The sequence below is a fragment of the Tasmannia lanceolata genome, unplaced genomic scaffold (genome assembly GCF_043159265.1).
Source record: "Tasmannia lanceolata isolate RefF3 unplaced genomic scaffold, GAP_Taslan_0.1 ptg000002l, whole genome shotgun sequence".
NCBI lineage: Eukaryota > Viridiplantae > Streptophyta > Magnoliopsida > Canellales > Winteraceae > Tasmannia > Tasmannia lanceolata.
In genome coordinates, this window is record NW_027518679.1 from 58,427,341 (window position 1) to 58,450,369 (window position 23,029).

Genomic DNA, 23,029 nt, shown 5'->3' on the forward strand with positions numbered 1-23,029 from the left:
TCTCTCTTTCTCTCTCTACCCTTTCTCTCCACTCATCATAATATCTTTATCTAATTAATGCTTATCCCCTCTTTTGTCTTCTACCTTTACCCACATAAATCCCAGTAAAAAAAAAAAACCCGGCATCCAAACAGAGAAATGATTTTTGGAAATCTCCATTTTCAGACCAGCTCAGATTGGAGGGTTAGGATCATCCTATGGAAATGATTTTTGGGACACACCCTAACGTTGTGCCCAAACAGATGAACGGTTCGGATCATAAAAAAAAGTGGGCCGTACCTACTTTTTTAGACTTCACGTGTTTTCACAGCCACCCATTATATAAATTCTCTGTAATCATAATCTTCTTGTGCAGCGTAAGGGCAATTTGGGAAGAAAGTTATGATATTGTGGGGCGACTTTCCTCTTTATCATTTCTTACAAGGCTCATGTGAAAGGCCACTAGCTTGGATTCTCATCATGTGGAGGGGTTTTTTTAGCCTTGCAAAGTGAAATATGCTCTCAACGTGTATTCTCCTTTTCAGGAATTTTGAATAGTGATGAAGGGCATCCACATATTCTCTCTCCTCTGGGATGAAATTATTGGATAAGTAGTTTATGGGATTGGCCATAACTATGAGATTAAGTAGCAATTAGGGTCTATGCTCACAGAGTTTTAATGGGGGAGCTAAGATATTATTTGATAATTTGAATTTGGGAAGAAATAAAGAGCTTTCAAGTGGAGGGTTCATATCATTCAAAGGTGGGACCCACTGTGCTGCGTGGGCTGCCTCATTGTATTACACAATAAGGTCGCGCCCCACCGAAGCATTCCTTCTGGCAAAACAAGCTGGATCTGTTCATCAATCATAGATCTATGTTTTCGTTCTGGTCATCAGGGAGGGCCCAACATTTGGTGATCCAAACCAATCATGTCCTATACACAGACAGGTCTGCCAGATTAACAGTCTAGATCGGCGAACAATAGCCAAAGATCATTTTCCATCCCCCTTTGCCAGAAAAGAAGCTGCTCAAGTTACCTAGTTATGACATTAAAAACTTGTAGAATATGCTATAGAGAGACCTCCAATACAGTAAATGTTATGTCAGTTCAATGTACTTTGATATATAAAATAAAGAATCCAAAATTTCAGAATTACAGAAGTTGAATAGGTTTAGCAAGAATCCCTTCTCTCAGGACACAACAAAAATGGTGAGGAGAGCCAAGAGCATCAGTTGGGCTGTCACAGAATGTGATAGATTTCTTCATATTATATAGGAAAAAGTCATATAACTCTATTTTAAATGACAGAATGAAGCTTACCAAAAGAAAACAATGGCTGCGGAATGCTGCAGCACAAACCTCTGTAAGTTTGTGAAGTCAATTTACATGATCTATATCCTCTGTCCGTAAGAGTTTTCAAGGACTTGGACTCCCGGTCCATAAATCATACGGCAGCGATCGCTGAACGAACCGACAAGTCGAGAAACCACCTCCTTGAAGAACAAGGATGCCACCTGTCAGAAAATCATCAGTGTCAGTTGCATAGTCACTATGTTCAAAAGTCAGAATCAACAGTAAATTCTTGTGTTGGCCAGATAGAAATGAATTATAAAATCCGACTGCAAACTCTATGATGTTTCAAATTTTAGCCATTTATAGAATGAGGCACTAACCCCCAACATCATATTTTAGCCATTTATAGAATTCAATGGCATTACTTAACAATAAGATATGAAGAGCATAAAAAATATTCAGATATTAGAAAGAAGTTGGTCTTATATCCATTTCTAAGACAACTAAAGTCAAAAGTCAAAACCATGATCCTATGCAAAACCTTATGGGGCTAATTACTTGGTTCATGTAGGGTCATCTTCAAGAGGATTTGACTTGAATCAAGAACCATTTTCCATGGGATTTGAATTGAATCATACCTTTGAAATGTTAATTATAAGATTTTAACAACACTATGTCCCCTTAGAAGATGAGAATCCATAGTATAGTTCTAAAGAATGTAACAGATAGTAACAGAAGGTGCTCGATCACTATTGGCCGATAGCCTCCCCTAATGATCACTACTTAATGAGGAACCAACATGCACAAACCCTTGTCCCCCTCATAAAGCCAACAAGTCCATATCTACAAATATGTTAGAAACCCACCATCAGGTTTTGGTATGTGCTCAATGATATTAGAGTGCAGCTTGACTTCCAGTGAGTAACCAATGAACTTCATCTTCCAATTGAGTTGCCACCGCCAATGAACTTCATCTTCCAATTGAGTTGCCACCGTCACAATCAAATGCCACACCCCATGTAACCGAGGTTTCAGGTTTCGGTTACCATCATTCTGCAAAAAGCCTCCACCAAGATAAGGGAACAGTAAAGGAGATGCGGGATCTCAGTGACAAAGACCCAATGATGTCTTGAAGAAACCTTTAGGCTATCCATTGACTAGGATCAAACCCCACGTCATCGATAAACATTTTGACATCCACTCCTTATACTTGAGGTTGAAAAACTATTCTTTTCTTCTTATTAAGTAGTCAAGGAAATTCCAGTCCACGGTCATAGGCCTTTCCGATGTCCACCTTGCAAAGAACCCTTTGTTTGCCTGATCCATGATAAAATTCAATGCCTTCATTAGCAAGCAGAGTTTCATCGAGAATTTTTGTACCTTGAATAAAGGCACTCTGGGTTTTAGAGATAATGCCGCCCAGGGCACCACGATGCCAGTCATCCAACACTTTGGCAGTTTGGCCAGGATCTTATAAACACTCCCAATAATACTGATGGGACACACCATCTCTTTTTGGTACAAGGGCAATGAATGTAGCGCCGTGCACCTGTCTAGATTCCACCACCATAGAATTCGTCAGATAAATCCATGATATCCTTCTTGACCCAACAATTAAAAAAAAAAAAACAAGACATCCTTTTTGACCCATTCTCAGCCTCCCTAGCAGACGGCAATGCAAAAGTCATCACGTCCAGGTACTTTATCTCTTTTTAAGGAAAAGATAGCATTTTGACCTCCTTTAAGAAAGGTCTTCCGAGATCCACCTTAGCCCCCTCGTTCAATTTATCAAAATGCGCATTTTCCAAGTTAGGAAGGATCTGCTCCTTCGCATTTTGACAGTCTATGATGAAATGATACCTTGATCCTCAACTCTTATCCCATTCATGATTAGGGAATGAATTCTATTACTATGTCTTCCAACACTAACAATGCTATAAACCTATATTGTATTCTTATCACCCTCTTTCAATCGTTTAGATATAGATCTCTGTTTTCGCTTCACCTCTTCCTGAATAATGATACAATTGTATCCTTCCAGTGGACTCCTCCAAGGTATGTTGCCTCCATTAATGCCCTCTATCGTATCAAAGCTGTCCAATATTAAGGCTTTCCTCTGATCCACTTCATCAAGCACCTCCTTGGCCCAAATTTTAAGTTTTGACTTCACAAATCTAAGTTTTGGCCCAGTTTTACAGTCGAGGCTGTACCCCCTGCTTAACACACCAAGACCTGAGAATGTCAACGGCAAAGGCTACTCAAGCCACGCAATTCAAAGTGAAAATGCAGGGGCCATTCAAAAATAAATTAGAGTCGAGGAGGGGTATGTGATCCGAGACTGATTTGGGGAGCGTGATCTGAATAGCCCCTGGGAAAGCTGTGCATTCTAGAAGGGGCAATAAAATGAATAGATCGATTCGAATTTTTCCATTATTTCTTTCCCAAGTGAAGTGAGAGCCGGTTAGAGAAAGATTGACTAAGAAAACCCCAACACCCACGCACCCACCCAAATCACCAAGGGATAGGCGACTAACCCTGACTGCGTCAAATTCAATCCAAAATTGCTCACAGAAGGATCCGTCTGTAGCAATGCAGACAGTAGAAAAGGCCCAAGACGATATATCTTGAATTCTTCTCAATTTGACCAAAACTGAGGAGCCGATGACTTCTTCCTGTAAAGCTAACTTTCCCCACTCCAAGCTATGAGAGTTCCCCGTCGCGCCCCTAGAAGCGTGAGTAGAAAGCAAATATTTTGCGAGCAGCCGACGCCTCTAAGATCCAAGATCGTAAATCCTTCGATCTTAGCCTCTTGAAGGGACAAGACAGAAGGGCTGGCCAATAAAGAAAAGATGGAAGGGCTCTTAGTGTCTTGATGGGACAAGATGGAAGGGCTGGCAATATGAAAAAAGATGAGAGGTCTTGTTTTCATTAATACCTCATTCACATGGGCCTTTTTGGTCAATGAGCCCAATCCACACACGTTCCATATGAAGATCTTCATGGATAACCATATGTAGAAAAGTTCCCCATACTAGAATTCCTGCAGCTTCTGGATTGGTCGCCTGGCACTCTACCTCCTAAGCCAACGCCACAATTCACGTTGAATTCTTTTCTTCTTCTTTTTTTGAAAATCTTTTCGTTTTGATGTAGTGACCATCTGAGTTGTGGTTGTAATCTTTTTTCCTCTCCATTAATTTTTTTACCATTACAAAAAAGGCGGCTACTACGGCAATTCACGTTGAATTCTAATCTCGCCATCTATCTGTCCCTCCAAGAGGTTAAAACACCCCTAGACCTTTTTGCAGGAGACGAGTCCTTAAAACCTGCATTTTGACTTAAACAAAGAAAGTCCTTGCTTCCTTCTCCAAACCAGCAAAAGAGAAACCCATCACTTTGCTCATTTCCAGCGTGTGATTTTCTACTAGCACTTTTAAAGCCTCAAGCTTGCCAAGCCTAGGCAACCTACTAGAGTTGGAACAGGAAGCCCAGGAAAGAGGCTATGCATTAGGGTCTACCACAGCCAAAGTTTAATCTCTATCCTCACATCGCTGACTCCCAATCTCAAAACTTCTCTTTCTAGATAGGATTACCTATAGACGATTTACTATAAGGATAATCAAGACAGGTTGTTCCATGTTGATTGAGTATGAGCTTTGTCAATTCCTAAAGTAGCAAGAACATTCAGATCTATTTCTCTGGATTCATGGTAGTATGGACAGCATAGGACATGTCCCTACAAAAGATGACAGTTGGCACGTACAAGGAGTTTATGCAACTCCAAGAGAGGTAGCGTAATGCAGTTTATCGTGTGTTTACGCCCAAAGTTAGACCGATGCATCAGAGCTTCAAAAGGTTGAGGCCTATATTCGTATGCAGGTCACTATCGATGTGAGACCACCCTTCTCTTGAGTTTGGTTTTACAAGTTCAGAACAATTATAATGGGCAGCGGTTTTCAGCAAAGTACCTCAAATTATTCTCTCTTTACCAAATGTAACAAAGCAGGTCTCTACTCATGTATGTCCAAAATATCATCACTTCAAGGGATAAGTTCATCGATCAGCTGAAGTCTTTTCATCAGTTCACATTCAAAATGAAGGATTTAGGCTTGTTGACATAATTCATTTGTTTTGAGGTATTCCGCTCTGATTGAGGCATTAGTCAATTAGACTAAATATGGCAAGGAATTGGCCTCTCGAGAACATCTCACATATATGAAGATAGTTAACAAATTGACACCCGTCTTGAGCTCAGTTGGAAGTACTGTCAAACAGATGATACTCCAATCTAGGGCCCTTTCACCTGTCATTGCCTAGTGTTAACTTACGAGAATAGGCCACCTCTATTCCTAGAAAGTATCTAAGTCGACCCAAATCCTTTGTAGCAAACTCTGTCTGTAAGAAACTCTTCAACCTTTGAATTCCTCTTGAGTTGTTTCCTGTAATAATTATGTCATCAGCATACACAATCAGAAGAATGCACCCTGCAGAGGATTTATGACTGAATACTGGATGGTCTACTGCACACTGTCTAAGACCAAAGCGAAGAACGGCCTCACTAAATGTGGATTTTTGCTATCCGGGAGGTTTGAACTCGAGACCTTTGGCTTTGATACCATGTTAACTTACCAACTTCTCCAAAAGCTTAAGGTGTTGAAGAGAGGCGGTATTTATCTTTTATACTTTAACACTCCCCGGCACGCGTGGCCCACTTGGCAAACACGTGGCACATGTGGTCCCACTTTGGGCCGACCATCGCATGTGGATTTTTGCTATCCGGGAGGTTTGAACTCGAGACCTTTGGCTTTGATACCATGTTAACTTACCGACTTCTCCATAAGCTTAAGCTGTTGGGGAAGGCGTTATTTATCTTTTATACTTTAACACCTAGTAGCCAGTTTGATATATTTGACGCTAACACATCCAGATATTGGCATAATCTATCCAAATGGTGAGTCAGATTGTATCACCTCCTTATACATCTAATCCCACAGTCATGCATCACAATATCAATTATTTATGTGGGACATTGGATCGAGGCCTTCTATTTCCTTCATCATCAATGTTTGATTTCGTTGCTTATGCTGATGTTGACTGGGCAAGGTACCCAAATACTTGTTGTTCTACTACCTGATGGTGAATTTTTTATAGGGATGCTTTGTGTAAGAAACAGGATGTTGTCTCCAAGTCACTTGCGGAAGCAGAGTAGATCTATGTCTATGACTTCCAGTGAGATTGTGTGGTTGAGCTCGCTTCTCTCTAACTTTGGTATCTGTTTCCATCTACTCCACTTTATGGAGACAATAAAAGTGCCATTTTGATCTCATCAATCCAGTTTTTTTTTTTTTTTTTGAAAAATGACAATTTATATTCCAATCTTTCAAGCAAATGTACAAGGGCTGGTACCAGGAGTCCCAAAGAAACTAAAAAAAAGATACCCTATGATATGACCTCTGAAACCCAAAATATCCTACTACTCCAAACCTAATTCCATACCGACATTTGTATAGAGATCCCCAGAAGACCTAAAACTCTAGCAATGTCCCGCACGCTATGGAAACCACCCTTCTTGCACAAAATTTCAGCAGCATCTCAGCATTAAAATGCTGACCTAGGAAGAATACTTCTCCAACTCCTCCAAAATGTGCTGGATTTGGAAATCCGGCATGTCAGTGAGAAGGTCCTCCGGAACCATTTCCAAGAAGCCAGGACTCTTTCTGCTAGCAATCCTTTCTTCCGCCAACCAGATACCCACCGCCTTGTTAGCTTCCCACTGTCGCTTCCTCGCAGCCCTTTCTTCGTTCAAAATTAATTTGAAGAAAGGAAGTTTATGCAGCGGTGAATGGGTATCTTTGACCGTATCTGTACCGCAAAGGCTAAAGAATGTCCAGGACAATCTTGGGTCTCTAGCTTAAATATTTTTCATTGGTTCCTGAGAAGATCTCCAGACATCTCTTTATGGGTTGGGTCATTAATGGATGCCCTCTCTTCATCATAGACCAACGTCCTCATCCTGTTGAGGATTTTTTCTAAAACCAAAATCTCCATAAACAACCTCCTGTTCCGACCTCCAGAGCATGAAGATGACTCGCTCGTAGTACTTTGATTATCCATTCCTGCTTGGTTGAGAATGGGAACGGATCGCCCAATACTCCAATGGAATTCCAATGAACTATCCTTACCTCTTTTTATAAGGACCATCGTCCAGAACCTGTCCCCCAATATCCACTAGCGCATATATATACTTACCTACAAACACGGGACTAATAATGCCCTCTAGCCCAATACCATACCTGTACAACTTCCATGTCCTAGATAATAGATTTAAATAAAGGGGAATGCACTCAACACGCAGAGGCGCATCGAAAAAAGGTAACCTACTCCTGACAAAATGCTTCTTTTCGCACCCAAAATGTTAGATAATTAAGGAATATGGCCCACCATCCAACACCCAAGAAATAATAAAGAAAGGGAAGCTTCTGCAGTACGCTTTTAAGCCTCTTTAGCCTCAAGCCTAGTGAACGTACATGGGACCCCCATTCCCCCACGCCCAAAGTCTCAATCTGAGATAGCGACTATGGGAAGGCTAATGGTTGCTTATCCATAGGCAAGACCGACTCTGGGCGAATGGGAAAGTGTATTGAATGATTTTGGAATACAAGATTTCTCCATTATCCCTACTGAAGGAGATCCCAAGGGTTTCTCCAATTTCCTTTTAAGAAACTTTCCTTTTGAACTCACCTTCCTGGCCTTGGATTTTAATCCAAAATGGCTCACATCAGAGCTCGAGATTTGAAGGATCCATGAAAGTTCCTTACTTTTGGAATATGACCAGATTTTTTACTCTTCGTGGTGGGATGATCCAACCAACCAGCTTTTCTTATAGGGGCAAGGTGGTCTTTTGACTTACAGCCAGACCCGTCAAAAAACGGGCAAATTTGAACAAAACTCTTGTTTCCAAATCCCATCGCACGTTTCTCAGGTCCATTCTTGGGCAGCGCGCCATTGGAATTTGACTGATCAAATTTGAAATTTGAATTCAGCGTGGATCCCAGGAGTTCGCCAGAAAGCCCACCCTACACCTTCGGAAGACCTTCGAACGGTGCTACTGTCGAAATACCCATGTCAGCGAGACCCGGGGAAAGTTCAACCACAGAAGGCGGCCGCCCCTTAGAGTTGGACGGCTCAAAATTGGTTGAACATTCCCCTATTTTCGCTTGAATTTCAATTCCAATGGTAAAGTCATGGTCTAAGATCCTGATGTTAACAAAGGTACCTGAAAACTTCCACCGGGGGCTAAGATTTTGGCCGAAACAAAGCTCATACAATGCTGGTGGTTACCTTCCATCTTTGTCTCCAAAACCTTACCAAAAAGGCCCCCTATAGCCTCCACTGTTGATATGGCCCAAGCATGTAATGGGATACCATAGAAATTGACCCAGAGATCTTCCACACCTTGACAAAAATCCCTATTCCAAGGTGAGAGAGAGAGAGAGAGAGAGAGAGAGAGCAATTGATTCCCCAATGCCTCAGACCCCTTAGTTAGGATCTGCAAGGCCTGCTTTTCTTATTCGAACATAAAAAGGAACTCATCCTTCGCCAAGATGCAGGGGCAATGTAAAGATGGAATATCCCAATGCTTTTTCGCCCAGATCCAAAGATCCTCTAAAGTTTCAATGTGATTACTCTTTTTACCTATCAGACAAGCTTTTAGGGTATCCATTCGTATTTCCACTTCCTTACCCGAAATGGACAAGGTTGAATCCCCTCCCTCCACATGTGATGAGGTTTTACCAGTGTCAGGCCACCTCTCGATCTCACCACAGTCAACCTCCCTCCAGAGAGGGTGTGGGACTAATACGGGTCACCCATTTTGGAGAGTTTCTAACCTGACGACACTAGCGGCATTTATCCCGCCATTTGAAGTTGAGGTAATTGCAGGGGGCAAAACCAATCCCCAAGCCGGCTGCCTGATCTTTTCTTAGTTCCCCATTTGAGGTCCCCCTCCCACATATAGTTGCGGGTGGCTTTTCTCAACTATCGAAGCAGTTGGAGAGATCGATTTTGCTTTATCCTGCTTACACCGTCTGCATGTGTTCTGTCAACTGAAGTAATGGTAGTTGCAGTAAAGGCACGGCCAATCCCCAGACCATCTACTCAACTTATCCCTAGAGAACTTTTCCACGGACTTGCTCTTTAGAGTCTCAGTTGATGCCTTCTGAGCCAACACCCTTTCCTCCATCTCAGGGTTTAGGGTTTTGTATTTCTTGTCGTCATCAATCCAGTTTTTATCTGTGGAAAAAGCATATTGAGGTTTTATTGTACTTGGCCACCTCGGTCCCTGGCTTTCACCCCTTTTATAATACAACTCATTATAATTCCAAAAAAACAAAAAGCATATTGAGGTGGATTGCCAATTTCTTCATTAGTTTACTCCAAAGGATTGATAATAGGTTATCTTCACCAAGGCTACAACTAGATCTCAACAAGATTGAAGATTTCTTGATGCTTTATAACATAGTCAATCAATTTGAGGAGTGGGAAAAGAAATTTATATTTACACTTACATGCAAACTTGTATGATGCATGTAAGTTGTGTGTTTGATATTATAAATGTCGTATACACACATGTATGAATGTATATAAAATATTTAAGTTAGATTACTTATATGCTCATCAACTTTTTGTATAGCCAATGGCACATGCAATTTGCTTTATATTGAGTATATAAAGGAGACGAAGGACCAAAAGAGGCACATGGGTAACCTTTTCTTCCTTCTCAACTTCAAGTAATACTGATAGTAATCAGATAAATTAAAAAGGACAATCAATTGGTATTGAATAGTATATTTGTTGGAATAATTTCCCAGCATCATAGGCAGGACAAGACCTTTCAATTTTTCTCATGTACTTATTTGTTGTTTTGTTGTGTTCTTTTCCTATCATAGAGTCACAATCATATCCCTCCTTTGCTTTTTATGGATTTTTCCCTCAAAAAGATGTCTCAAAAAAAAAAAAAAAAAACACCAACCCATACTGCAGGACTTATAGAAAGGAACTATTCATCGTCAAAATATAGTTATGATTCTAATGCCCTGTTTGGTTGCTCAAATGTGGGAGATCATTGACGTTTGAAACGCCGATGATCTTCCGAAGATCTGCCCAAAGAATGTTTGGTTGCCCACTCCCTTTGACTACCATACATGCTCCAGACATCATTATTACCATCTTTTTTTTCCTACGTGGCGGCAATGTTCCCTCCTCTAATCTTCTCCCCATCTTTCACCATTTTGGTGGAATTTGGGAAAAAGATTCTTGTCTTATTCTCTTCTCTCTTTCTCTCTCTTCCACTCTCTATTTTGACAATGACACCCCTACATCTTCCGCTAATCTTCTCGTGGATTGCCGTGCAACCAAACACTACTTACCAATCTTCTACTATTCTTCTCCCCATCTTCCATGCCTGTCTTCTTCCCTTTGACTTCTTCTTCTACTAATCTCCCAGCCAAATTCAACCAACCAAACAGAGCATTACAGAACAGAAAACATGAAATCCTACTGAAAATATGAGAAAACCGAATTAGACAAAGTACACAATACCTGCCGATAAAGTGGAGAGTTGAACTTGAAATCCACCAAGAAATAAAGATCACAAGATCCTGGAACGGGTCCCGGATTAAATTCCCATAAATTTATTAGATGGTCGAAAAGACCACTTTCCGACACAGTTGTCTGCAAGTAACAAAGGTTTAAGAATAAGCACAACAAACGCAAAATTTAAGAAAATAACTCAATCATTGAATACTTAAGTAAAATAAAAAATTATACAATATATGGTGAACAGAAACAAAATGCCCCATTATTTCTTTTAAATAATCAAACTGACACCCACAGAATCTCTCACAATTTAAATGATGAATAGACATTTGAAGTTCCTTCCGAAGTTTAGACATGTCAGCTGAGACTCGGCCATGACAGCTGAGACTCGGCCACGACACACTGGATCAACTCTGCCTAGTCATACAGCATGCTGGATGTGGTAGGAGACCAGCGGAGCCAAGACTCCATTGAATAACTAACTGACATGCTTGGTCGGTGGTGGCCAACTTACGGGTCATGTCAGCTCAGCTCAGTAAAGATAACAGGAACTTGGCCATGTCCCCCAACCTAACCAAGCCAATAAGTCCTGCCAAAAAAAAAGGCTTGCCCAAAGATGACAGGAGAATGCCAAGAGAATGATCAGAGAACTGGTGCGTCTGCAATCAAGTGTCAACTACGATGGCAATGCTTCTAGCAGAGACAAAGGATGGGGGAGGGGGAGGCTTTGCACCTCAGGGGGGATGCTCTCATCAAAGGGCCATCTGACATGGTTATAAGCCAGGAATTGTGTTATGTGAAAGCAAAGCTAAAAGATTGGAATAAGGAGAGTAAGAGACAACAGGCAGAAAGAAAAGAGCAGTTGCTTTTAAGAATCTAGGAGATAAAAAGGATGGAAGGCCTCGGCGGCCTCGGCATAGCAAACATAGAGGATTTGGAGATGGGGAAAATAAAAGAAGAGTTTAATCACATCGTGCTTTGGGAAGAGATCGCTTAGGCCAGTTCTTCAAGGTATCAGGCTAGTGGATGATAGTACCATTTCAGCTATGGTGGTGGAGGGTGATTCCCTTAATGCGATAAGGTGGTTGAATGGTAATCATCCCCATCCATGGAAGTTAGCGGACTTTATGGACGAGATTCAGGATCGTATGGGGAATTGCCATGTATCCTTTCATCATATTAGAAGGGCGGCTAATAGTGGCAGACAAGCTTGCCTGTTGGGGGGTTAGTAGTAGTAGGCCTTGGTTGGAGGTTTATGATTTCCTTCCCCCTTGAGGCTTTGTGGTATTTATATTTCATCTTTTATCCATTTTTTGTCTTTTTGTTTTGATGTAGTGACCATCTCGGTTGTGGTTGTATCTTTTTTCCTCTCCATAAATTTTTTTTACCATTAAAAAAAGGCGGCTACTACGGTCAGGCGTAGATTCAGTGAGTTCTTAAACATGTAGTCGTATATAGCCAAATGTTGTAGGAGGTACAAGAACACACACACACAAACATGTGGGCTTTCTTTGTGACTATAACCAGTGTTGCATGGATTCAGATTCGCGTGTCGGGATCCGACACGGATTCGAGGAGTCGGATTCGGCAAACCCCCAAAAGTAGGATTCGGATTCGGTAATTTTTAAATAAAATAGGAAAAATGATAAGAAAAATGTACTTTTTAGCTGAAATTGTCAGAAAGGGGGGCTGATTTCTAAATTCTTAAAGAAGGGAGGAGGGAGAAAACTTAGCCAATTTTCGGACCACAATACCCTTGCATCATTTTGAATTTTTACTTTTTACTTTTGGTTTTACCTTCTCTCCCTTCCTACTGCAACACCCACTCCGTCTTCTCTCCCCATTCTCTTCGTCCTCTCCCTTCCACCCGTAGGTTCGGAGAAATCGAACCCCACCGGTGGCGAAGTAAACCCAACCGATGGGGTTGCACACACTCACTCCGTATTCTCTCTCCATCTTCTCCATCTTCTCTCTTCCACCGCCTTTGTCAGAGAAATCGAACCCTACTGGCGGCGAAGTGCACCCAACCGACACCGACGTCCTTCTCTCATCCACCCTTCGACGGAGAACGTGAACTCCATCTTCAACGGTAATAACATAAATCCTAATTCCATTTTATTTGTATGTAGGGTTTCTTCTATTAGGGTTTCATGGGTGGAAGGTTTTTTGTACTTGAAGAAGACATTTATTGATGGATTCTATGGGCTCAAAACCACTATAGATACCCTCAAGCATTGAGATAGTCGTTCAAAACCACTATAGAGGCTCAATAGTGGTTCAGTGGCCTCTGGAGTGGTTCAATGGTTGTTCAATGGCCTCTATAGATGTAATAGTGGCTCAATAGTGGTTCAATAATTGTTGAATGCCCTCTATAGTTGTAATGGTGTTTCAATAGTGTTTCAATAGTGGTTCAGTAGTGGTTCAATGGCTTCTATAGTTGTAATATTGGTTCAGTAGTTGTTCAATGGCCTCTATAGTGGTTCAATAGTTGTTGAATGGCCTCTATAGTTGTAATAGTGGTTCAATAGTGGTTCAATGGCCTCTATAGTTGTAATATTGGTTCAGTAGTGGTTCAATAGTTGTTCGATGGCCTCTAGTGTTGTAATAGTGGTTCAATAGTGTTTCAATGGCCTCCATAGTGGTTCAATAGTGGTTCAATGGTGGTTCAATGGCCTCTATAAATGTAACAGTGGTTCAATAGTTGTTGAATGGCCTCTATAGTTGTAGTAGTGGTTCAGTAGTGGTTCAATGACCTCTATAGTTGTAATATTGGTTCAGTACTGGTTCAATAGTGTTTCAATGGCCTCTATAGTTGTAATAGTGATTCAATAGTTGGTTCCATCTACCTAACCAGTGGATTGGATTCATTGGATTGGATTCCATCTACCTTACCGGTGGATTGGATTCCATCTACCTTTCCATTGGATTGGATTCATTGGATTGGATTCCATCTACCTTTCCATTAGATTGAATTCATTGGATTAGATTCCATCTACCTTACCAGTGGATTGGATTCATTAGATTGGATTCCATCTACCTTTCCATTGGATTGGATTCATTGAATTGGATTTTCATCTACCTTACCGGTGGATTGGATTCATTGGATTGGATTCCATCTACCTTTCCAGTCGATTGGATTCATTGGATTGGATTTCATCTACCGACTTAGCTTAATTCAGTAGAACATGGAAAATCAGAACGTACTAACGAATGATCCGTAGGTTCGATACCTTATTCATTTTTTCGAAACCGTAAAGAAAGTGGATATAAGTGCATTTCAATTTGACGAACCCTTTATTCGGCCCATACAAAGAAACAGGTGATGTTAGTCATCACTGCACTTGATGTTATTCGAGAATTCGTCTTTGTTATTCAGTAGTACTTAATTCATGACCTCGTTCTGTTTTGCAGCAATGATTGTGGGCTATTTGTTTTAAAGGAAATGGAATGCCTCACAGTGATGCTGTTCTAGAGATTTCACAGGAAGATATTACGCCGATGAGAAATACTCTATTATCTGAGTTTCTAGAGGGGGTATATGGGTGGGTCAACTTAGAAAAATCAGAAGATGGGATAGAGTAGACTCAACTTCGGAAAACTCTATTATCGATGGGAAAATTTGAATGTGTTATGTAATTTATTTATCTCTTACCCTGATGTAATTATGAGCCATTTGTACTTGTTTGTCTTGATGGCTAAGGACCGATTATCTTCACCATACAGTTATGTAAATTCCACAGTATAAATGTAGTTGACATGTTCAGCAGGAAAAATGTAAACATGTTCATCAATTTTGTTATTCGTAGGTTCATTGTTGTGGCCAAATTCCATGTTTGTCGTGACATGTTCATCAGATATTGGTGTGTTTTTTTGTAAGAAGTTGACATTTTTTTGTCTTATATCATCAGGTTGTAAATTGAACTAAAAAGTCGACTTTCAAGTCGGCCTTTTGCCTTCTTCTACCATCAGGTTCCATTTGCACTCAACAGGTCGACTTAGAAGTCAACCTATTTGCGTCTTATATCATCAGGTTGTAAATTGCACTTAAGAGGTCGACCTTTTCATGTCTTACATCAACAGGTTATAATTGCACTATATAGGTCGACCTAGAAGTCGACCTGCGAAGTCTTGTTTTTTTTTTTTTTTTTTAAAGCGTCAACAATAAGAACCACTATTTATCATTGTGAACCTCTATTTTCAAAAAACAAAGTTAAGAGGGATGGAATACCATAAATTTGATAGGAAATGGAATCATAGATAGCTTGCAAGAACCCAGGTTTTTAAATACAAAGTTTGGCTTTGAGAAGAGAAGAAATTGAAGAAGAGGTTTTTAAACTATGGCGGCTTTGAGGAGAGGATTTACAAGGTTACAAGGTTTTTAATTGTTTGAGAAGAGGAGATTGAAGAAGGCAAAATGGAAGAATGGAAAGTTTTTATGGAACTGTGAGAAGTGATTTAATGGAAGCTTTTTCATCTGGTAGAGAAGAGAAGAGGTTGAAGGAGAAGGTTTCGTTGGGTAGTAATCATGAAACAAGGTGAAAAGGTGCCTTGTGAGAAGTGGTTTAATGGAAGCTTTTTCATCTCTTTGAGAAGAGAAGAGGTTGAACAAGAAGGTTTCGTTGGGTAGTAATCACGAAACAGGGTGAAAAGGTGATTTTGGAAAACGTGAAAAATGAATGATTGGATGGGTTAACTTCAACAGCTAGGTAAGGGTATTGTGGTCCGGAAATTGGCTAAGTTTCTCCCTCCTCCCTTGTTTGAGAATTTAGAAATCAGCCCCCCTTTCTGACAATTTCAACTAAAATGTACTTTTTCTGATCATTTACCCAATAAGATAAAAAATTTAAAATTTAAAGTCTATATATATATATATATATATATATATATATATATATGTATTGTGTGTGTCTATGCATATATATTCATGAAAATTTTGAGGGTAGAGAGTTGAGGCGAGTTTTGTATTAAGAGAGTTCAAGGAGGAAAGGGGTCGATGTTCAAGGATCGAGGCACTAGGGTTTTTATTAAAAGAGTACGGGTTGTGCTTTCATATAAAAAAAAGTTAAGAAGAAAATACTTTTAAAGGACCATTTCAAAAAAAAAAATACGTTTAAGGGGAAAATATACAGGATTCGCATTTCAAAAGAGACAACGATGAATCGGATTCGCTCGAAAAAAAACAGGATTCATGCGAGACACGGCTACGTCAAGAATCCGGGTGTGTCCCACGTGAATCCATGTCCGATTCGGATGCGGAGATAGACCTGGCAAACGGGCGGGCCGGGCCGAGTCAAACGGGCCGGGGGGGATTTTACGGGTCACTAAGCTTGGACCCGCACCCGGCCCGTAAAGGCCGGGTCATTTTTGACATATTTTTTAAGAATTTTTTTTGTTTGTATAGGGTTTTGCTAGCCACCTTCGCCAACCATTTATGTTGACTTATTGTCAACGTGGTGCAAACTGCAAAGATTGGCAGAAGTATGATTTGTGAAAAGGTGGCTAGCAATAAATAATAATCATGGGTACTAAGTTTTAAATGAGAAATTACGGAAAAATCGAAGCAAAGTAGAAAAATTACACAAAAAACCGAAAGATTGTTTTAAAATATGACAATTACAGAAAAAACTACATGGAAGAAGCAAAGATTATGACAATTACGGAAAAAAAAAGGCCAAAAAGGTGCCAAAATAAAACCTTTTGCACTTCTCTACGGGCACCCACGGGTACACCCGGCCCAGTTTTGACGGGCCGGGTGGACCCACAGGTCAATTTCAAACGGGTCACTGATTGGTGACCCGGACCCGTAATTTACGAGCGGGCCGGGTGGACCCGCAGGTCCAGGTCACTTTTTGCCAGGTCTATGCGAAGACGTGTCGACACAGATTCGGCATAGGGAGGCAAAGCATCCATGCAACATAGACTATAACCCTAAATCTAGAAGGTTCTCACTTAAATCTGATGATAATAAAAATAAAAAAACTCATTTAAACTCCACGAAAATAAAACCCTCATTAAACAAGCTGAAGACTATGTTGGGCCCCACCCTTATTACTAGCCCTACTCAACGACATAATGATAAAACCCAAATGACTATAACCCTACTCGAAACCCCAAATCCCAAGTAGGCCCCATCTCATCTTTGAAACTCCAAATGAAAGCATCAAATTGATTTCTCTTCCCTTTCTCCTGGAATTGACTCTCCTGCTCTTTCTTGCTCTTGCTATTAGAGGTCGATCTGATCCCTATCACATTGCCAAATGCACAGGTCCCTTTTCCACTTCTCTACGGTTTTCAGTGTACACAATCTTTTAAAAATAATCATACAGAGAATTTTTCGGGTTACCTTTTTTTCTAGTAAATCACTCTAGCATTTTATGGAGATCGGCTCTGTCGATCTATAGTCTATCCCATTGCCTCGGGCTCTACCGCGATTGCACAATCCTAAGCCATTGATCAACACATTGACCAAAACGGAGAACCAAAAAAGAGAATTGTCTATCAAGGTGTTGATCAACGACTCAGGATCACCATATCATGATCCGACATGAGGCAATGCATTGGGCTAATAAGAGTTTTATTAGGAAACGGAGAATTTGACTAACCAACTTGCAAAACTAACTAAAATAAATGAAACTAATTTGAGACCAGTTTCACATTTCATTACAACAAAGAGGCTCACATGTCAAATCAAATTATCTTGATATTCTTTTTTCATATTTCTTAGAATATGTAACAATTATTAAATTCATCAATCTCCCATACTAATGGACAATATCCCATGGATAAATGTATAATGCTTACCTTTATAGACTTTGGTTTCTTCAATTCTACATGAGAGATGTAACTTTCAACGAGGAACTTAAAACCAATCTCCAGCTCAGCATCAAAAGATCCATCTTCATTGCGCGTAACAATCTGTGATCGCTGGCACCATGGTACAAAATCTTCATACAAGTCAACAGCTGCAACCACTGCAAATAACTGCTCTGCGGAGTACCTGATGATTGCAAATCATGTTAGCTTGTTCCCCACATAAGTTTCAAGAAACTAGGATAACATATAATGATTTAACATCCAAAAGAAAAGCAGTGGTCAAAATATTGCAAATGTTCATGTTAGCTTGTTGCCCACATAAAATTCAAGAAACTAGGATAACATATAATGGTTTAACATCCAAAAGACAAGCAGTGGTCAAAATATTGCAAAGGTGTATCAAATAACAGCCTCAAAAAATTCAAAAACACGATCCAACCCAATAATTTGAACAGAAGTAGCCATTCGATAACTTTCCATAGCTCAAGTTTTAAGTCAAATCCAGAGTACAAAACCATTTGTTACTTCGAGTATTCCAATTTGAAAACCGACCACATAATATAGGAATAGAATCTCGTAGTACAAATTGAAGAATAAAAGAAAACATAAAAAATCTACCAAATCTAACCAAAATCTTGTGGAAGGCATGGGTAGCTCTGATACAATCAACTGATAATACAGTGATCAACATTTTAAACACTGGAAACAGATTTTCAGAACTATACTTTGTCATGACAAAAGGCGAGTGTCGGAATATGCTTCTCTCAATAAAAATGTTGTTCCTTCCTCTATAATACATATATACAAAACTTAATGAACCCCCATGATTCCCTCAACAAAATCATTGTTTCTTTCTCAAAAATTCACAGATACAAGACTTACAGGATCATATTCAGACCAGAATCTTCAGAGGAATTTGGAGACTTGGCAACCGAAGATTCTTAACATTGTTGCCTGTGTAGCATCAAGTCATTGGTGAGATATTGATACATTCCCAAAGTCACCCACAGTCTAAGCAAGTTCCACAAAGTCACCCACAGTCTAAGCAAGTCCCACAAAGTCACCCACAGTCTACAACTTCCACGAGACTTAAAATCCCTCACAGCTAAGCCCCCCATGGACTTTCAAGAACGTAAATAACTAAAACACTTAATTAACATAAATTCTGAGAATTTTTAGACCATAAATGAATTAAGCAAAATTACAAAACTTCGCTTCATCCCCCAAAATGAAAGTAAATAAAAATCAGAACCTTTAAAGTATAAACCCAAACTATTCGAGCCACACCACTTGGTTTGTGAATCGCTTCCCATGCATGTGGATTCCATGGCTAGGGAACCTCACATGCGGGCCCTAATCCACGTTGACAATTCTAAATAAAATATTTGGCATTGGAATCCAGCCCTTTCGCTCTTCTTTTATAATTTGCTGGTATTGATCCCCACAGTAGCATTGCAGAGCAAAGACTTATTGCCGTTCATGAGGAGATAATACAGCCAAAGCTTCAAGCTTTCAATTGTCTAAATGAAAACTAGAACCTCAAACAAAATGGTCAAATAATTGATGCTATTATTATTTAGGTTTCAGAACGCACTTCTTAAACTAAATATTTATTGCCATTCGCCTTCGGATATCAGGTCTGAATGAATATCAGTTAGTTCTAGATCTTCTCCCCCATTACGACCCTTGGATTCTTGGTCCACCCATTCTTTGGGATGGCTCAAAGCTTTAACTTTGAAAAGAGTAGTAAAGTGAACATTGTTACTGTAACAGTCAAGAAAGCAGGTTATGGCTGCATCTTCTCATACCAAGTGGAAAATTTATCTTTGGCTATGCAGGGCCTTGTGGTGAGGTTCATGCCATCAAAAGTTGATGGCTGTTTGGAATCGGCTAAAGCTCTTGGTGCAATTCAATGTTCAAAAAATTTGGATCGAAGGCAACACAAGCAATGTTATTCATTGACTTAAAAATCTGAGCCATCTTCTGTGAAAGTTTAGGAGGCTGTTCATGAAAAGGCGTGATTTTACCACTAACTTAGATCATCTGAGTGGGTTGCCCATGTTCTATTCACCGGGAAAGAAATGATCCTGCTGATAAGTTAGCGAATTTTGGGGAAATTTGTAATTCTGCTAGGGTGTGGCATGGTACACCTCCGTTGTAATTTTGGTTCTTATTTTTTGGGTTAGCAGTTGTGCTCCCATTTTGTTTGTAATGCCTTCATTCTTGTTTCTTTTGCAATGTATTAGACATTAAAAATGCATATAGATGTATTTATGATCATTCTCTGACCTTAAAACCACCAAAGTATAACAAAACAGCACATTTTTAAGTAAAACATCAAACAGCTTACAGCTTCCAAGCTAACCGTAATTGGGAAAAGCATGCAGAAGAAACTTAAAAACCAGTAGAATTATTCAAAACAAAAAAGAGTACAAAAAGCAGCACTTATAATAAAAACTATGTAATTAAAACAGTGAAAAAAAAAACGAGCAACCAATAAAGCTAGGTCAGCCGTCAGCGTACCCAATCACGCGCCTCTCTTCATAAGTCTTGGAAAGAACGTTGCCCTCCTCCCCATCACCACAACCAAGAAACCATCTGGTCTGGATCGCAGTGCGCAAGTTACGGGACATTAAGTTGAGGTCCTTATCAGCGTCAATCAACGAATGAACAGATGGGGTTTGTGTACCCACAATACTACTCAAACATCGAACCTGAACAAATTGCCCAAGTTTCCCTCCACTCTTGCCTGACCATGTCAACAACCTTCTAACATCTAAAGGCCGTTCTGCGCGAGATAACAACTTCCCAATGGCCTTCGAAGCCGATAAAAATGGCGGCATTGTAAAAAAAAATGAATTTCCTTCTTAAAAAAATCACCAATCCAATACCCCTTTACAAAAAAAAAAATGATTTTTCACCTATTTTGTGTCCTGGGCAGGGAAAAATCTTTCAACCACACATATTAGGCATGCTCTCTGAAAAACCCAAAAGAGAATTCCAAACCCTAACAAAGAATTTCAAAGCTTAAATTTCTCTGGAAAGAAAAAATCTTTCTTCGAGCCACTCGAAACCCTAGAAACCCTAAAAGATCTCCAATTGATTCCAAAATCTCCAAACCCTAACAACAAATTTCAAAGCTTAAATTTCTCCGCAAAGAAAAACAGACAAAATTGCGCGCAAGTATTCAAAACCTATCAATTGCACGGAATTATTCAAAATCTATCTTCGAGAGACTCGAAACCCTAAATTTCCAGGTGAAAGTCTCATGCCCTAGAAAATCTCAGGCAAGTTAATATATAAACATCTCCAATTGATACCGACACCCTAAAATCCCCATGGCAGACAAACGATTTTCCACTCTACAAATGTCAGGTATAAATATGCAAATAAACGGGAAAAGGGACAGAAGTGGAGAAAAAACGATCGAAATACCTGAAATTATGGATTTTGATCGACGAAAGTGTGGACAAGATTGAATAAGGTGGGTAGTTTATAGGAGAGATTCCCCTTTCAATTCGGGGTTTTTGTAATTTCAATGACAGAGGACCTCTGTTTCTAAAGAAAGGCCCAAATTTGCATATATTTTAGGGGAAGTGATATATTCGCCGCTTTTCTTAACCGGGACAACCACTTTTTGTGTATTTATGCATACTTGTTTTACGCTAGACAAGGTGTCCTGTGGAATAAATGGGGCAGCATTTATCATTGCTGTATTTTACCGCACAAGACTTTCCCTCGGTTTTTTCGTGTGAGCTATCATGCAAAGGACACGCAAGTCCTGGGCGCAACTTGGGGAGAACCAATGATATTTTGCCGAGTATCCTGCCTTTGTTCTTAAAACAAAGGCACGTGGCCAAAAATCATTAACAAGTCACAAGGAGGGTGTCTTGTGCTTCCTCTTATCATTTCCATTTTATTTTTTTTATTTTTTTACTTTTTTTTTTTATTATATTATTTTTATTTGCCGCGAGGGGTGGGTGTTTGGTGGGGGCAGGGGCACCTGTTAGAAATTGGCGTGTCCTTTCAGTAAATTTTACTTTGATATGGTGAATGCGGGCTATCTTAAAGATGTTAATAATTGTGATTATTCTTGCTTAATTTGAGGAAGCTCATTTTGCTCTATCGTTGCATAGAAAATTTTTGAAGTTCGCTTCCATATCAACGATCAGGCCTGGGGGGTGTGATTTAGTTGTAATAGATTTTTGCAGCTTTTGGCCAATTTGACGAATCATTTAGATTTTTTGTAATCTTTGACGAATTTGATGAATTGTATATATTTTTTGCGGATCTCTGTCAAATCTCTGGCGGATCTGATGAATCGTATAGATTTTGGAAGATGATAAATTCTCACCCCTTGTAGGATGATTCGCACCCCTTTTACATGTCAAATTGTGTTAAAGTCTACTGGAATTCACATTAAAAGGGGTGTGAATCATCCTAAAGGGGTGTGAATATATCATTGCCCCTAGATTTTTTGCAATCTTTGGCAGAATTAGCGAATCATATATCAGCCGCACGTTCCTTTCTAGGAGAAATCTAAAATCATGCCTTAGACGCAAGTTCTCGAAGGTGCAAACTTGTAGCCGGAGATGATCCCGGACAACGAACTGTGTTTGGTTGCACAAAAACCCAACAGCTATCGGGATTTTGTTTGAATTTGGGATGTCATTCCTCATTTGGTTGCCAGTATTGCAATGAACTCTTCGGAGACTCTTTGGGATGTCTCTAGGAAATTATTGTATATTTGTTGAGATGGAATTCTTGTCTCCTCCTCGTAGCTTTCAAACCAAAATTCTCTCAGGAAAAGGTGAAATTTTGCTTTAAAAAAACTTAGGATAGTTGCTCTCTCTCTCTCTCTCTCTCTCTCTCTCTCTCTCTCTCCTCTCTCTTTATATTGCACCTGTCCTTATTCTTCCACTATAGAGAGAATATGCCGCATAACTAAACACTGCTTACCACTATTCTTCAAGGTAATCCCAGGCAAATCAAATACTTGTGTCCTACCTATTAACTTCTTATTCCATTACTCTCTAGGTTTATGCCTCCCATCCAAACAGACCCCTTAGAGTTTCCTGTATAAGTAAATACAAAGTTGTGCTATAATAGGTGGTATTTTTAATTGTGGTCATCCCTTGAGCCCTTGGGTCATGACAATCTCTGCCTTCTTCTTCCTCTAGGGCTAAGCATCTCTGTATCGAACACAATATTAATGGGGATGTTCTCCATCTCCTTCTCCACACACAAAATTCTATTTGGAATGCGCGACCCAGAAAGCCTGTTTCCGCCTATTTCCACTTTCACACGTTTAAACGATGAGATTCCACAGAGCGACTCGTAGTCACT

The 23,029-nt window shown here is 39.9% G+C and overlaps 1 protein-coding gene across 3 annotated transcripts; it reads right to left on the reverse strand.

Moving 5' to 3' along the window:
- Nucleotides 1-1,069: 1,069 nt before the first annotated feature.
- On the reverse strand, nt 1,070-21,269 carry LOC143881504 (uncharacterized). Of its 3 annotated transcripts, XR_013251958.1 has the most exons (5): nt 20,207-21,252; nt 17,672-17,867; nt 10,874-11,005; nt 1,304-1,497; nt 1,070-1,220 (listed from the first exon to the last, which is right to left on the reverse strand). XR_013251958.1 is itself a non-coding variant. In XM_077384602.1 (4 exons), exons 1-4 carry the CDS (start codon nt 20,524-20,526, stop codon nt 1,375-1,377), a joined length of 771 nt encoding a protein of 256 aa, XP_077240717.1. In that variant the 5' UTR covers nt 20,527-21,252; the 3' UTR covers nt 1,070-1,374. The 3 variants fall into 3 exon arrangements, 2 of the variants coding, with proteins under 2 accessions (XP_077240717.1, XP_077240728.1); XM_077384602.1 differs by having other exon boundaries at nt 1,070-1,497; XM_077384613.1 differs by lacking the exon at nt 10,874-11,005 and having other exon boundaries at nt 1,070-1,497; nt 20,207-21,269.
- Nucleotides 21,270-23,029: the final 1,760 nt, after the last annotated feature.

Coding starts and splice junctions, on each gene's coding strand:
- LOC143881504 (XM_077384602.1), bottom strand. CDS start 20,526: ATGCCGCCATTTTTATCGGCTTCGAAGGCCATTGGGAAGTTGTTATCT. Junction 17,868..20,206: donor GAAGAGAGGCGCGTGATTGG/GTACGCTGACGG, acceptor TGCAATCATCAG/GTACTCCGCAGAGCAGTTAT. Junction 1,498..10,873: donor ACTCTCCACTTTATCGGCAG/GTATTGTGTACT, acceptor ATTTTCTGACAG/GTGGCATCCTTGTTCTTCAA.